The sequence below is a fragment of the Miniopterus natalensis genome, chromosome 8 (genome assembly GCF_054644295.1).
Source record: "Miniopterus natalensis isolate mMinNat1 chromosome 8, mMinNat1.hap1, whole genome shotgun sequence".
Classification (NCBI taxonomy): Eukaryota; Metazoa; Chordata; class Mammalia; order Chiroptera; family Miniopteridae; genus Miniopterus; species Miniopterus natalensis.
The window spans coordinates 45,342,863-45,359,507 of NC_142088.1; the positions used below are offsets into that span (position 1 = coordinate 45,342,863).

At 38.9% G+C, this 16,645-nt stretch overlaps 1 protein-coding gene across 4 annotated transcripts in view; it reads left to right on the plus strand.

Annotated features, from left to right (window-relative positions):
- SCN1A (sodium voltage-gated channel alpha subunit 1) overlaps nt 1-3,747 on the plus strand; it is a 102,187-nt gene extending 98,440 nt beyond the window's left edge. For all 4 annotated transcript variants that reach the window (XM_016199328.2, XM_087819805.1, XM_087819806.1 and 1 more), the window contains one exon: nt 476-3,747. In XM_016199328.2, coding sequence (XP_016054814.1) covers nt 476-1,653 — 1,178 coding nt within the window. In that variant the 3' untranslated portion in view covers nt 1,654-3,747. The remainder of the gene's footprint in view (nt 1-475) is intronic.
- The last annotated feature ends 12,898 nt before the right edge of the window (nt 3,748-16,645 follow it).

A 16,645-nucleotide genomic window follows, 5' to 3' on the forward strand; every position in this document is an offset into this window, starting at 1 on the left:
TGGTGGGTTTCTGATGAGAGCTCTCTTCCTGGCTTGTAGACAGCCACCTTCTCACTCTATCCTCATGTGACTGTAAGGAGGGGGGCTTTCAGAGAGAGAGCAAGCTGTCCAATGTCTCTTCTTATAAGGGAACTAATCCACCATGAAGGTCCTACCCTCATGATCTCATCTAAACTAATTATTTCCCAATGACCTTATCTCCAAATACCATCACATTGGGGGATTAGGGCTTTAACATGAATTTGAGGATGAAAGCAAATATTGAGTTAATTTAATCCCATATCTCAAAATTATGGTTTATTTATAATATATATTATATACAATTATATATATTATATGTATGTCAAATTTAAGACTATGTAACTGAATTTCAGTACTCTGAACTTCACCTTGGAGTCTTGACAGAAAATTATTATTTTAATAGATAATTTCATCACTCGTTGGCATTCTTCTTATTATTTTTTTTAATCCACAGGCATGTTTCTGGCTGAGCTGATAGAAAAATATTTTGTGTCCCCTACCTTGTTTCGAGTGATCCGTCTTGCCAGGATTGGCCGAATCCTACGTCTGATCAAAGGGGCAAAGGGGATCCGCACACTGCTCTTTGCTCTGATGATGTCCCTTCCTGCGTTGTTTAACATCGGCCTCCTGCTCTTCCTGGTCATGTTCATCTATGCCATCTTTGGAATGTCCAACTTTGCCTATGTTAAGAGGGAAGTTGGAATTGATGACATGTTCAACTTTGAAACCTTTGGCAACAGCATGATCTGCCTGTTCCAGATTACCACCTCTGCTGGCTGGGATGGATTGTTAGCACCTATTCTTAATAGTGGCCCTCCAGACTGTGATCCTAATAAAGTTAATCCTGGAAGCCCAGTTAAGGGAGACTGTGGGAACCCTTCTGTTGGCATTTTCTTTTTTGTCAGTTACATCATCATATCATTTCTGGTTGTGGTGAACATGTACATCGCTGTCATCCTGGAGAACTTCAGCGTTGCCACTGAAGAAAGTGCAGAGCCCCTGAGTGAGGACGACTTCGAGATGTTCTATGAGGTTTGGGAGAAGTTTGATCCCGATGCGACCCAGTTCATGGAATTTGAAAAACTATCTCAGTTTGCAGCTGCTCTTGAGCCTCCTCTCAATTTGCCACAACCAAACAAACTCCAGCTCATTGCCATGGATCTGCCCATGGTCAGTGGTGACCGGATCCACTGTCTTGACATCCTGTTTGCTTTTACTAAGAGGGTTCTGGGGGAGAGTGGAGAGATGGACGCTCTCCGAATACAGATGGAAGAGCGATTCATGGCTTCTAATCCATCAAAGGCCTCCTACCAGCCAATTACTACAACTTTAAAACGAAAACAAGAGGAGGTGTCTGCTGTTATTATTCAGCGCGCTTATAGGCGCCACCTTTTAAAGAGAACTGTAAAACAAGCTTCATTTATGTATAATAAAAATAAAATCAAAGGTGGGGCTAATCTTCTAGTAAAAGAAGACATGATAATTGACAGAATAAATGAAAATTCTATTACAGAAAAAACTGATCTGACCATGTCCACAGCAGCTTGTCCACCCTCCTATGATCGGGTAACAAAGCCAATCGTGGAAAAACACGAGCAAGAAGGCAAAGATGAAAAAGCCAAAGGGAAATAAACTAAAACAGATAAAAAATAATTGGATTACTATTTGTTTACAGCCTGTGAAGGTGACGTATTTTTGTCAACAGGACTCCTTTAGGAGGTCAATGCCAAACTGACTGTTTTTACACAAATCTACTTAAGGTCAGTGCCTACACTAAGACAGTGACCCCTTGTCAGAAAACTGCGACTCTGTGTAAAGGGGAGATGATCTTGACAGGAGGTTACTGTTCTCACTACCAGCTGACACTGCTGAAGACAAGAGACAAATTGGCTACTCAGAATGTAGGGACCAGTTCCAAGGGGTGCAAACCTATGATTTGGGTTGTTTAACATGAAACACTTTAGTGTAGTAGTTGTATCCACTCTTTGCATTTCAACTGCCACATTTGTCACATTTTTACAAAATCTGTTAATGGATTCATCTTTTTTTTTTTTAATCCATATGTTGTTTATTATATGTGACTATTTTTGTAAATGGGGTTTCTGTTGGGAAATAGACTAAAGGACTTCTTTAACAGGCATGCCACCAGGAGTAACGGCAATCACATCGTCCTCCCATCTGAACAAAGACGTGGTTTGCATGAGGGCATGCTACACTTAGAGATCATGCATGACAAAAAAGTCACAAGGAAAACAGTGAGTTCTTAAGTTCCATCCATGTTTCTGGGAGGAGAAATTAGGCAATATTTGGAGGTGCTTTGCTCATCTTGTTTTTTTTAAATCCAGCCCCTAGACCAAGTATATCATTTGGGTGGGGAGACTGGCCATTAAATGTTAGCAGGTGCAAACTTCAAATGTCTGGAATCATAATATTATGTTTCTGTTTATTGTATTAAGAAACTGAATAATGAGCATCGCTTCTCCCCTGAAGACTGAATTGACCAAAAGAACCCTTTATAAATTTCTGCTTTAACCCTGCACTTTGTTCAGCCATCTTCAGCTCAGCAAGGTCAACACTGTATATGTTAATGAAATGCTATTTATTATGTAAATAGTCATTTTACCCTGTGGTGCACGTTTGAGCAAACAAATAATGACCTAAGCACAGTATTTATTGCATCAAATATGTACCACAAGAACTATAGAGTGCAAGCTTTACACAGGTAATATATTGTATTCTGTACCATTATAGATAGTTTGAATGCTGTCAATGCATGTTTTTATTACCATGCTGCTATTTCTGGTTTCTCCCGCTGCTCAGAATCTCATTTATGAGAAACCGTATGTCAGTGGTAAAGTCAAGGAAATTGTTCAACAGACTTCATTTCTTTAAGTCATTAAGCAATAGTTTGCAGCACTTTAATAGCCTTTGGTTATTTTTAAATTTTAAGTGGATAACATATGGTGTATAGCCAGACTGTACAGACATGTTTAAACAAAAAACACTGCTTAACCTGTTAAAAATGTGTTTAGAATTTTATAAGCAAATATAAATACTGTAAAAAAAAAAAAGTCATTTTACTTTATTTTTCAGCATTATGTACATAAATATGAAGAGGACATTATCTTCAGGTTGAGATCACAATCACTTTTCTTACTTTCTGTCCATAGTACTTTTTAATGGAAGAAATTTGCTAAAAAAGAAATGAAAACAAGACTGGGTAGTTGTATATTTCTGCTTTTTTATTACATTTGCTAGTTTTAGATTATTTAATAATTTTAAAGGGCAAAATAGGTTCACAACTCACATCCAAATTATGCTTTGCAATTGGAAAAGGGTATAAAATTTGATTTACATTTTTGGTGGTGTCTGCACTGATTGAAGGCAGTTTTAATTTTTCATTTTTGTCCTTCTTTTCTAACTTATTTTTATGTTTTTATTTCTTTGGAGTCATGCTGCTTTAGATTGCTCTAAATATGATGTGGGTTTCACTCCCCCCCTTCTCCCCACAAAAACAGAGAGTAGTTAACTTACCTAGTCAATTACATCAGGACATTTTATGTTTCTTACAGAAGAAGCAAACCATAGGCTCCTCTTTTTCTTAAAACTACTTAGATAAACTGTATTCGTGAACTGCATGCTGGAAAAAATGCTACTATTACCCTAAATGATGCTAACCAACATTAAAAATGTGCAAAACTAATAAAGATTACATTTTCTATTTTATTGTTTGCCCAGTTACTTTTGGTTAAAAGTGTTTTAAAACAAAATGAAGATATTTTTATTCTACAAACTGGGGGAGAAGGGGAGCTAAACACAAACACACACACAAATGGATCTACCTGGGCTGACAGTAAGGTGTGTCTCTGTTAGGAGAAAGAACTAATGTCAGAGCATAAGCTGGTGGCTCCAGGAGGAAAAGTAAGGAAACCCAAGTACTGGTGGATGGCCACTTGAGGCACAAACTGAAGCCCTTAAACCTGTATTTAAAAAAGTAAAAGTTGCTATGTGTGCATTGGATATTTTATTTGTACCTCCAAGAACATGCTTCTCCAAGCTTCTGCACCCTGCTCTGTGTGAGGGTAATTGTAGACATTGCATCAGTCTCATCAATCAATCTCTTAACTCTCTAGCTCCCGACTGCTTTGGCCAATGGGAAGCCCCAGCAGGGAAGCACCATCAGGAAAGCAGCAGTGGGAGAAGAGTGGATTGGGTATTTGTCCCTCAGTTCCTTCTTTGCTGGGTTGCTCTGGGCTGGCAGTGACTGCATTTGACACTCTCAGTCATGAAGCCAGAAGGGAGAACATGGCTTTGATAAGAAAAAGAGCAGTAATGCACAGGGCTTCTCTCATCCTTCTACAACCTCATCTTTTCATAACATCATAGCCCTAAAACAACATGACAATTCTGATTTATCAATGGCTGAAAAGAATTTCCTATTTCCAATCAACATATACTAGAATTATAGAAGAATTCCTACAGATTTTTTTATACTCCACATCCACACCAGTACTCACCAAATACGAAGAGAACTGGTGAACATAATCATATAAATCACCATATTTTTGTATTACTTTGCATAATATTTTTGTGCCAAAAAGTAATTTAATGCTCATGGAATAGAGTGATGTTAGTAAGACATAGTAAAACAGCTTGAAGGGGGTTCTCACTGGCCAAAATGGGCAATTTGAGGTAAAAATAAATAATGATGGTAATGGATTGTAACCCATTGAGTAAAATAAGAATCCACCAGTATATACTGATATAAATAAATGGAGAAAAGGAAAAGTATCTTCCTTGCAGTTGAATGTTAGCTAGTAAGTGTAGTAGAAAGAATGGAGTTAGAAAGTCACCATTTGGCCATCATGACAATTGATTCAAGCAAGAATAATCAGTGAATACTAAAACTCACGAGCAAGTTCAATGAGGAATAGGAAATTTACATAGTTTCAAGGTATCTCTTCTGTATTAATTTTAAAAATTTATAAAGAAGAAAGTTTACAGTGGAGAAATCTAGCAAACACTACCTTCAAATTATGGGACCAATTATGGGACCAATTATATAATTTTTTGGTATCCAGTCAAAATTGCATAACCAGAATTTAACTATAAAGAAAATTAAATTGAAGACATTCTATAAAATAATGACTCAACTTTTCAAAATGTTAATGTTATAAAAAACAAACAAAAGTGGCTAAGGAACTGCTTGATGTTAAAGAGCTATAAAAACTAAACATAATGTTTGATTCTAGATTGGATACTTGACTTGGAAAATAATAGTGATTATGGATATTATTGGGAAAACTAAGTTTGAAGATAGACTGTTGATTAATTGTTAGCATTCTAAAAGGGTTAACTTTCTTAATTTTATTAAGTCTAGTGCAGCTATAACATTACTATAGGTAATGTCCTTGTTCCTGGAAAATGCATACTAAAGTATTTAGGGATGACTGGGATGATGTCTGCAATTCATTCTCAAGTGGATTCAAAGGAAATTAATTATATGCATATATGCATGTATGTAAATCTAAATACATAAATATATATGGGTATAAATATGTGTGTTTTGGGGGAAGGAGTTCTTGAAGTGTTTATGTATGTGTGTTCACTCTACCATCTGTTTTTGGTATCCTAAAATTTATGACTTCTACCCAGAAAATTAGATATGCTATCTCCAATTACCTTAAAGAATACTATATTTTATCTACTATTCTTGTTTCCTGGAAGTCATCTTCCTGAAGAGTAACTTAAATGATTACGTTTTTTATTCTTTGTGTTAATTTTTATATTGCTAAAAATAAGACCCCAGTATTTGAAGCTAGGCAGACCTAAATTAGAGCTGTATGGTCTAAATTCTGGTGATTCTGTCCGTATTACCATAGAAGGTGGCTAGCTTATTAGCTGTCTGCACATATTAGTGTAAACTAATCACCCTAAACACAGTTCCACAGACCAGCATCCCCCGTGTCAAGGTTTTCAGGTGTCTACAGTTAACCTAGGATATTAAGAATAATGTCATCAATATTTATAAAGCTGAACATATTCATTTTAAAGAATTTTATTGTAAAAAGTGTGTCTTTGAAATTATTTTTAAAGGCTAAAATTATTTTTATGTTATAAAGCTCTTTTAGAAATTATGATGAGAATAAATGGTAGCAGGTAACTTGTTTTAATATTTTATTTGACCAAATTAAAAACTGGCAGCCTTGTGTTGGTTCACCTATTTGTGTTTTACTGGTACTTGAAATCAGGAGTCTAGAAACCACTGGGATAAACGACTCAGCCTCTTAAGTTTGTATGTTTGTATGTGTGTACCAGATAGTTCAGACATTAGAACTATATAAAGTGTATTAAAGACAGAACAAATGTCCTGTAATTGCATATTCTATCACATGCACTAAAATTTCATGTTATTATGTAAGAAAATAAATGTTTCTGAATTACTATGAATTTATTAAAACATTCCTAATCAAAAACATTACTTCCATCAAGTGCAGCTGATAGTACATTTCTCCCTGGCACATGGGAATAGTCTATGAGGTTGTCAACTAACATTGATTCAATCCGTGTGGCAGCAAAGGCACTAGCGGAGGAAAATGTTCCAGGCAACCACGCATTGCTGGGGAAGTTGCATCACCAAGAAATTCTTAACATCACAAGTGGATAATCTGCAATGTCCACTCAGTGTTGCTCAAGTTCCTTATCCCCTCAGAACACTGGCCTTTGCTTCACCAAGAAACACGGGGTCATTGTCATGAACTTCTTTCCTCGCCAATGAAAAATGTCCTCCTTCTCGTCCCTTCCTTTCTATTCCCTTCCTCGCCCCTCTCTCTGCTGTCCTTCCTTCTTTACCATCCCCCATCCTCCCTCTCTCCTCTTCCCTCCCTCTTTCCTTCCCTTCGTGTCTTCCCAGAGATCATTTTCCCCATTCATTTCTACATACCCTGGGACCTGCCCCATGAGTTCTTCTCTCTTTCTATTCTCTGACTCTTGATTGAGCCTTTCTGTCTGGATTTGCACTTTCAAAATTGTTGTTTCAACCTTGAAAATTAACTTTGCTCAAGTCCGATGCATTTTTACCCACTGTCCCATTACCTTCTAAAGTCAGGGTTCTATACTTAACCACCTTCAGTCTCAGTTATAATTCAATGAAATATAAGTCCCAATGATATTTATGAGAAAATTTGGCTGTGAATAAGCTTGTTGACATAGCGCTTTGAGTTTTCAAAATGCTGTGGCTGGCTGTTATCCTTCTCAATAACATTAGAAGGAAAGAACTGGAAAATACAAAAGACGGACATACGAGCAAAGAATGTTACCCGTGTGGGGCAAAGCTGTACGTTCTCTGCTACTGGTTATCATGAGTTACATCGCTGTTTAATGTTCACTAAGAAAGGCAAGATGTTCATAGAGCTATTCAATCTTAACTGCAGCATTTTTTCTTTGTTTTTTGTTTGTTTGTTTTCCAGGAATGTAACCTTTATTTATGAGGGTATGAGGACCAGAAATTTCTTAGAATAAATTTATAGGAAATTATATTTTTCGTAAATTCTTCATGAAAAATAGATTGTCAAGGAAAATTTAATTTGCTCACTAAACTATTAATGACTTCACTACCTTGTGTTAAACTTGCCACAACATGTGTACATTTCATGGGGAAGCATTAAGATAGAGGTTTTTCTTTTTCTTTTTTAAGCTGTATGAAATAAATTGTGACTGACAAATTCAAATACCAAACCAATGCCGAATTTTATTCTTCCAAAGCACCTTCCTTCTCTCTTTAATGCTCTCAGATCTGCCTCTTACTCCCACCAGTCTACAATTAGCCAAATTCAATGACCTCTACTCAGCTGTCATCATATTTCATGGATTTTTAGAATCTAATGGTGATGACCATCACCACCTCCTTCATTAAAATGTATCTTCCTTTGCCTTCTATAAAACTAAATAAGCTACTCTAGGCCTCCTTGTGTATTTTAGAATCTTTGCCTTTACTGTTTATTAACTTTTTCTCCCCTTTTAGATTAATACTGCAGCATTGGCCCTTTTTGCCACGTCTGTGCTAGTATTGCAACTGCTGTTCATTTATACTTGAATATCACCGTCAACTAAATATGATCTAACTATATTCTGTTCCTCTCAGCCACCACTAACCTGCTTCCCCAACATCTGTTATTGTTTAGCTTATCTTTCTAGCTTAGCAAAAGTAGTAAGTACAGATTTACTCTATGGGAGACTACGGGGATGATTATAACAGGGTATATTCTGATCTGGGTTAGAAGACTCAGAGGGGATGGGCAGCCCAAAAACATCAGAAATTTTATACAGTAGTGGTCAAAAGCATAGGCTCTGAAGCCAGATGGCCTGGGTTCAAGTATTGGCTAAACTACTTTCCAGCTGAACCACCTTGAAAAGTTTCTTAACCCCTCTTTGCCTCGATTTTTCATTTGTAAATGGTAATAATGATTCTTGAGAGGGTTAAACAAGTTCATACAAGTAGAGCTTCAGATCGACAGTTCCAAGCATACACAGTGACTACCCGTGTGTGCCCCGATGATAACGGCCAGAGACGTATTTGAGAATGAGAAACAGGATGGCACGTTCAGAACATTCACCAAGGTTCAGTATTGCTGAAGTGAAAGGTGAGCATTGGCGGGGACTGAGAGGCAAGCAGCGGCCAGATAAAGAAGAACCCTAAGCTCACGTTGGGCTTTGGCTTTAACTTACGGTGATGAAGAATCCTTAAGGCATTTGTAAAAAAGTGAAGGCAGAGTGAAGGTGCTAGTTAGAGCAGACTTGGCTTTTAGGAAAAGGAAACAGAAAGCAGGGACATCATTTAAGAAGCTACTGGGGAAAACAAGAAAGCAATGATGGGCTGTAAGCTTTGACTCCATTCCCTACCTTTTTATCTTTTTCTACCTCCTGAAACCAAACCCAGCCTCAGGGGTCAGTGGCAGCTCCCTTGTTTCTTATTACTGGAAGAGAATGTTATCTCTTATAAACTCTGCGGGATTTTGATGTATAAGCGCAAACCCAGACACTTTTGAGAGTGAAGGAGGGGACTATTAATAATTACGCTACAACAGCAGGCCTAAGCAAGGGCCCTCCTAGGCAAACCAGGACCCCAAAATTGCCATTCGGATGGCACATAAAGGGCCTCAATGCAGGGGTGGGGCTCTCCTCTCATCACCCTTCTCCTCCACGTCTGCCACCACCAACACACACCAGATAATGTCTGATAATCAGAAACTAGCCTTAAGTAGAGTGGCACCTGGGTTTTCGATCGTCTCCGTTGGCGAACATTTCAGGTTACTAACGCTGTGACCCCGGGAGGAAACGCTTCGGTTTCCAAACATGCCTCGGGAGTTGAACCTGCCCCACGGCTCCCGCTGAGGGCAAGGTCCTGAGGCCCAGCTGTGGGCTGTGGATCCCTCGGCTTTCGAATGTTTCAGAGCTCGACCGGGCTTCCGGAACTGATCACATTTAAAAACCAAGGTACCACTGTACTTTGTATTCTTTATAGTGTTTTGTGCACAAAAGGTACTCAGTATATAATTAGTAAATGAGCAAATTAGTTAATTTTTAGCATTGCTTTTAAATGTTCTTCTCTAACTTACCCCTCTAAGATCTTTCCCTCTTTACTTGTATATCAGAGGCCTGTCATTATATGTAAAATATATAAATTAATAACATATCACAAAGGTTACAAATGAAACTTGGCCTTAGTATCCTATAGTATTATTGGAGATATATATATACATTTTAAATGAACATGTTACATCCATAAGAGCACATATACTTCCTCTTTATTACCTATGAGAAAGAGACAGAGGTGTAAGTGTAGGTGTAAGTATTTCCACAGTGTAAGAGTCCATACATTGATTTTTAACTCTTTAACTTCAGGGATCTATAATGCTCACCTCGTACTTTGCTATGGTGGAACTATTGAACTTACCATTTTAAATTTCTTCCTCTAAAAGGAATTAGGGCTTCTGGACCTTGTTTCCTCTTCGGCATCACTTGGCCTGATTCTCATCTGCATTATTAATGTTCATCTTTCATCGAGGATGGTGAAGAAATGTCTTGTTCAGCAGTATCTCTTGAAGTCAGAAAACACAAATTTCTAAAGGCAAACAGATTGTGCCTTTGCTCAACCTCAGTGGTAAGTGCAGCCTTTTGCCTTACCTTACGGAAAAATACCTATTGAGTTATACTGACTGATAACCTGAAACAGGTGCAATGCTAGAGAGCACAATATAGTAACTGTAAGATTGTAAACTTATATGTAAGAAGGTAAATAACAGGTTTTATGGAGAACGGTTAGAGTTTCTCCATAAATGTTTCAAAATGGAAACATTTTGCTCAGAGAAAAGGAGAGTGAGGAAGGACTTCATTCAAATAAGCAGAGGTTCTTCTATTTATCATATATTATGATGTGCTAAAATAAAATTGCATGAAATATAGTATGAAACTAGCCAGATATGTCTTAGGGCTTTATGACGTTCTGCTTTCCCCATGCCAAAACCTAGGTAATTCCATGGCATTCTCCCCGGCATCCTTTAACCCGTCCAAATCAATCCACTGATAACCTCAGTATGGTGGGTTCTAAGTCTCTGGGCCTATTATATTATCTCTTATATTTCAACAATCTTAGAACAATTTTTTAACAACTTATTTAATTAGAAAAACCTACCAGGGCAATAGCTAAAAATACAGTTCTAAGTGTCATCTTAAATTAAATCAGAATCCCCAGAAAAGGGCTTGAAAATGTCTATTGAGTTATACTGAGTTAGAATGGGATAGGAGAAAGCTACCACAAGCTCCCCAGGACAATCTGACTTTCAGCAAGTCTGGAAAACCCTGGCTTCGTGGTAGGTAGCCTGGTAAGGTTGAAGGCCTTCAGGGACTCACCATTAGTTGATTTTAGTACTGTAGTGACATTTACTGCCTTTGCAATCTCATGCTCTCTCATGACTTTACATGTCGTCTAACACCTGATGATTCCCAAACTTGTATATTCTGTTCTGACTGTTATCCTGAACTCCATGCCCCAATATCTAACGGCCTCTTTAGTATCTCCACTTGAAGGTATAAGGGATATTTTAAACTTATGTCCTCACCTGAACTTCTGATTTTCCACTCAGTTCTGCTATCCATGGCTTTTATCATCCAGGCCAACTATTATTACAGCATCCAGGTTGTCCTCTGTGCTGCTTATAAAACCCGAATAATGAAGTAACTTTGGTCAATAAATAGTCTTATCACCATACTTTAAAATTTTTACTAAAGCAGTGGTTTTCAGAGCATGGTCCCAGACCAACAGCATCCATTTCAGCATCTCTGCATCCATCTCTGCATGCTGATTTCTGGTTATCTCACATCCAGAAATTGGCATCACTTGGAAATACGTCAGAAATTCACGTTTTTGTCCCCACCCCCCTATAGGTGGCAGCCCAGCTGTTTTAACAAACTCTCCAGATGATCCTGATGTATCTTAAAGTTTGAGAACCACTGTGCTAAAGCATATCTTAGGTGCAACTGATGAATTTAATTTTTAATGTTAATTAATTTAAACAGCCTTAGGTGGCTAGTTGCTATCTTATTGGGCAGCCCAGTTCTAAAGGCTTTTGCTTCCATCCTGCTACAAAAATACTAATGGCCCAGCAATCTACACAAAGCAAGGACAACAGAAAATATGGAAAGCAATACGAAATAGCAGCTCAAAAATGTTCTCTGCTGAGGAGTATAAATAGAGGTACTCTTCAACTTCTATGTTTAAAAATTTTCCAAATAAAAATTTTTGGGGAAAAACATATACTGCCACAAATTAAAGCCTAATTATAAATGGATTTTATGAACAGGGATCCCGTGGTGTTAGCTCCAGCTATTTTAATTCAGTCAATTTAAACAAATGGTAGGGCTGATGAATGAAACCAGGAGTTGAATGTGAAGAGCGAAAACCTGGATACCTTGCAGTGAGAAAGAACAATCTCAGCTCTCAGGGGGACAGCTCTGCCTCCAGGCATTACTCTGAATGGGAAAGGGTCTCTTCCTGAAGGATGTGGAGTGGGGGTGCCTTTGGGGTGGAGGGAATGCAGGTGCAGCACTGTAAAGTGATTCTCTGATGAGCTTCTGGCCTAATTTCTCACAGAGAAAGAAATCAAGCTGGGGGACTGAGAAGCATTTAGGACAAGCATTTTGGAATCACAGGCTGGGGAGAGGCAATCCAGTGAAGCAGAGGCATCATACAGTAGCTATTAACACAGAGATGCTGAAATGGATGCAGGGAAGGGAGAGACAATAGAAAGGCAGAGAAAATAAGATCACTGAGAAAAATTACATCCAAGGAAGATCAGTCTAGAGCAGAGCATCCTGCATAACCTTAAGGCTACTGGGCATGGAGTCCCTGTTCTCTTCCTTACATTTGCAAACTCAACATTACGGCAACACTGCCATAAACAAAGTTATCAAGAATTAGACACCTAGAAAGTTGAGGCCTGATTTTTCTCAACCTTAAAATAAAAACGAGAACAGAGCTCTGGTTATCTCACATCCAGAAATAATAGATGTGCTGTGTGAATTTATGTTGGGTAAGATTTTTCAGTTTTAAACTTGGACCTAAGTGAGTAAAATAAAAAATGATGAACTGTCAGCCTTAGATTCACACCAGGCAAAGGGGGTAGTTAGCACTATTCTCAAAAAGATTCTTTAAAGAAGTAGAAGGAAAAACAGATGGCATTTTATCAAGATGTTTTGTATATCACAGTTGTAAACATTTAATAATTCATTATTTCTATTTCAAACCACCAGGTTCTGAGATGTATTTTTCTGTGTCTTCTCTCTCCTACTTTTGCATAAATGAAATGTTAAGATATTGCCAAGAAAACCAAGAAAAAATAACTCTCCTGGTAAGTCTCTGTCATGACATTTGAGGAAGAAACACTCACTGCATCTGATAGCTCAGGTGAGTGAAAAGCAAATTTCCTGTTGTGAGATGTTCTCAGCCATCAGGTATTCTTAAAGAAAAACAAAGTATCATACAGTGGTCTAAAAGAAGGCAGTTGTAGGAATTGGATGGAAGGATTTCCTGGCTATAACAAGCAATGTGTATGAATCATTCCTGAACCTGGGCAGAGACCATTCAATTCAGTCTCTTGTTTAATTGCACTCCCTAAAACATCTATCAAAGCTGTCACTACTTGTAATTTGTTTATTTCCTTTTGTGAATATCTATTCAAGGTCTATCTACCTTTCCTAGACTTTGAACTCTATGAGAGCAGGGGCAAAATTTGTAATGTTTGGTGACTGAATGAAGGAATAATTGAACAATACATTGTTAGACCTTATTTCACTTCCTCAACTTTTTCTATAGTGTCATTTAGCAAAAGAAATGTGAAAAGCAAGTGGCTGAGCCCAGTTGTCTTGTCCCTAACTTAAATGGGTAAGACTGTGGCATTTTAAAGGGATGAGTTATTGAAGCTGGACACAACAGGTATGGGCTGCCTGTTGCTGCTTCAGCCAATTAAGCAGAGACAAGGTTGAATCAAATATGAGCATTTATTCCATTTTTGTGGGCAAATGGGAAAGCAGTGAGATTTGTCCACATAAAATCTGCTCTACTCTTCCCTTATTACCTGGCTGGTTATACAGGGCTGCATGCAAGGGAAAGAAAGTGGGGGGTAGAGGGTGGGGGGTGGGAGGATGGCTGCAGGGTCTGTGGTCCCTGTGTCTCCTTCCAGCATCTAGAAGTCCAATAACAAGGTAGTTAACTTTCAATGGTGTTAAAACCCAGTTTAGTCAGTTCCCAGGACCTGAGAATGGTCGTCATTCCTGGGGGAAAGGGGAGGAGCCGTGTCAGGCTCCAGGCACAGCAACCACATCAAAGTGCATCCCGTCCCTTGTCTGTTCTTGAAAATGCATTTTCTTTTCTGAGCAATGGACCCATCCAGGCCCCAAGGAGTCTCATTGTTTACAGCTGTTTGTCTTCTTGCAGCACATCCTCCAGGTTCCCAGGGCCTGTAGAAAATCTTATCTATAGTTAGTAAGGTGAATATAATCACTGAACAACTATGGTCCTATTCCTATTAGGTGCCCTCTCCCCTTTCACAGTCACGGTTAGCAGAGCATGATCAACATCTCTGCCCCCAACATTATGACAACCATCTTATTTTTTTGCACCAGCTTGATACAGGACTCAAAAACATGGTGCTTTTGTACTGTGTTACTTGGAAAAGACAAGAGCACTGGATAGAATATGGAAAGCTGAATCCTGATCTCAGAGAGGTAAGATGGCTGGCCCCACAGTCAAAAAGCTCATTAGTTAAGGAGCTGTCTTGTAACTGTGCTATGAAAATTTCCTGTAAATATGCTGTGAGGTTTTACACAGTGATTTTCAAGTTTTGAAATACTTTCACATAATCTCAGTCTATATACTGACAAAGTATGACAAAGCAAATACTACAATCCTATTTCCAATTACCTGCTACAAATGTATAAACTAAAGCAGAGGAAAGTTAATGACTTACCCAAAGCTGCAAAGTTATTAAAGAAAAGAGCCTTAAGTCAAAGTCAGCAATTCTGACTTTATTTAACCTCTAATTTTTCCATGATGTCACCTCTGAGACTAAACTATGTGCTACTACTTTATTTGGATTTCATACATTTTTATACTCTATGTCTCCTATTTCAACTTTATAGTAAAATAACCTTAAAAAGAAAAGACAAACACTTCATCTTATTATTATTCATAGCTGCCTTGAAAGCTAGATTGAGAGTAGAAAACTTGAGTAGACTATTTATTAACTTTGGGCTTCACTGTACTCCTTTGTAAAATAAAGAACTTGAACAACAGTCTTTAAACTTCTTTCTGAATTTAATGATATATATTTATCTCTGTTTTATTTTTTGTCTGCTTGCTTTTACTTTGTCTTCACCAGAACCACCTATTTTTCCTAAGGGCTTTCCTTTAACTTCTTAAATATATGATAAAATAATACAGATACAAACGGATCAGTGTAAGAACTGGGGAAAAGAGAGCCAAACAAAGACACAATTGAAGTGCCTCAGCAGTTCTATAAGATTTCCTAAATATGTATGGGATCAATACTGTACTCTGTGTTTGAAGTAGTAGGGAGTACAAAAAATTACAGGTTAATTAAATTCTTACCATATATCTAATACTGCTGCGTCCATTAAATATTAACTCATTTAATCTTCTTTCTTGGCTTGTGGTATTCTCTGCTGTATACCAAGTGCAGATTAACCCACTGCTCTCAGTATCAGACCAGCAGCTATTACCAATTGTCCATTGCCACGACCTTAGCTTGACTATAAATGTTGGAAACAAACAAACAAAAAATCCTCATGAAATAATATGTGCTTCTTTGGGTTGAATACTCTTTTAAAGGAAGCCACCGAGAGTTATTGCCTAGCCTTGAAGCCTGGAAGCGTAGCCACCCCCTTGAAGCCTAGCCTTGAAGCCTGGAAGCGTAGCCACCCCCTTCCCTCCAGATTGTCATTACCCAATCTACTGGCATGAATAAAAAAGTCAGTGTTCATTGACTCCACAACAAATTTAAAATCAGATTCAGGCAACTACAATTCACATCAACTAAATTAGATAACACTAGGATCAAAACTTGGAATTCATGTAAATGATTCTACAAAGGTCACTTACACCTCAAATTTTAACTGCTATTTAAAAAATGCCTTTAAGCAGAAATTTAAAATCTCTTAGCCCATTATATTTCAATTTAATGCTCTGAACCACTGAAGAAATCTACGGGTAGCTAACAGAGTTGCCTGCCGGGTACAAACATAAAAGTTTGCATAGAGATTCATTTTATTGTCAACTTAAATTCAACGATAGCATTTTTAAAAACCTGAAAAAAAAATTGTTCCTCTCATTATCAGGGTTGTAAAAAAAAAGATTAATGTACCAGGCATTCTAGCGGCAACCACGCATTGCAACATGCCTGCAAAGAGGAGCCCACCGAGCGCATCCCTTTCTGCTAGAAATCGGTGAGTTTTCTGTGCCACCTTGTGGCCGTAACACAACAACGACAAGCGACATTTAAAGGGTTTTTCCCCTGCTCCGGGCGAGCCTTCACAGTAGCCGCATTGCGGGAATCGGCCCGCAGCACAAATTTGCCGAAAATGGTGTCTTTCCTTCCTCGGAACCAGAGATGAGACAGAGACGTGCCCATTTTCCTACTCCCTCCCCTATTTTCTTTCTTCTTTTTTTAAATTTTATTGGTTTTTAGAGCTCAGTGGGTGGCCGCCCGCCCCGTTCCCCCGATTCCCTAACCCTCCCCCCCGCGCCCGCCCACCCCCTGAACTCCGGGCCGTCCCGGGTTGACCTTCTTTGTCTTTCCCACCGTCAGCCACACCCCCTCCTGCAGCGCGGCCCGCCCGCGGGCCCCGCCCCGCCCCCTCCTCCGAGCCGGCCGCGCAGAGAGGACCGCCCCCTCCCCTCAGCAGCCAATGGCGACGCGGCCCTGCCTCGCCCCGCCCCTCCAGCCCCTCGCCCCGCCCCTCCAGCGCCTCCCGTCGGGTCCCGGGGCGGGAGCAGGGTTCCGGCCTCCGCGGGTCCCGGAGCGCGAGCGGGTTCGGGCCTCCGCGGCCG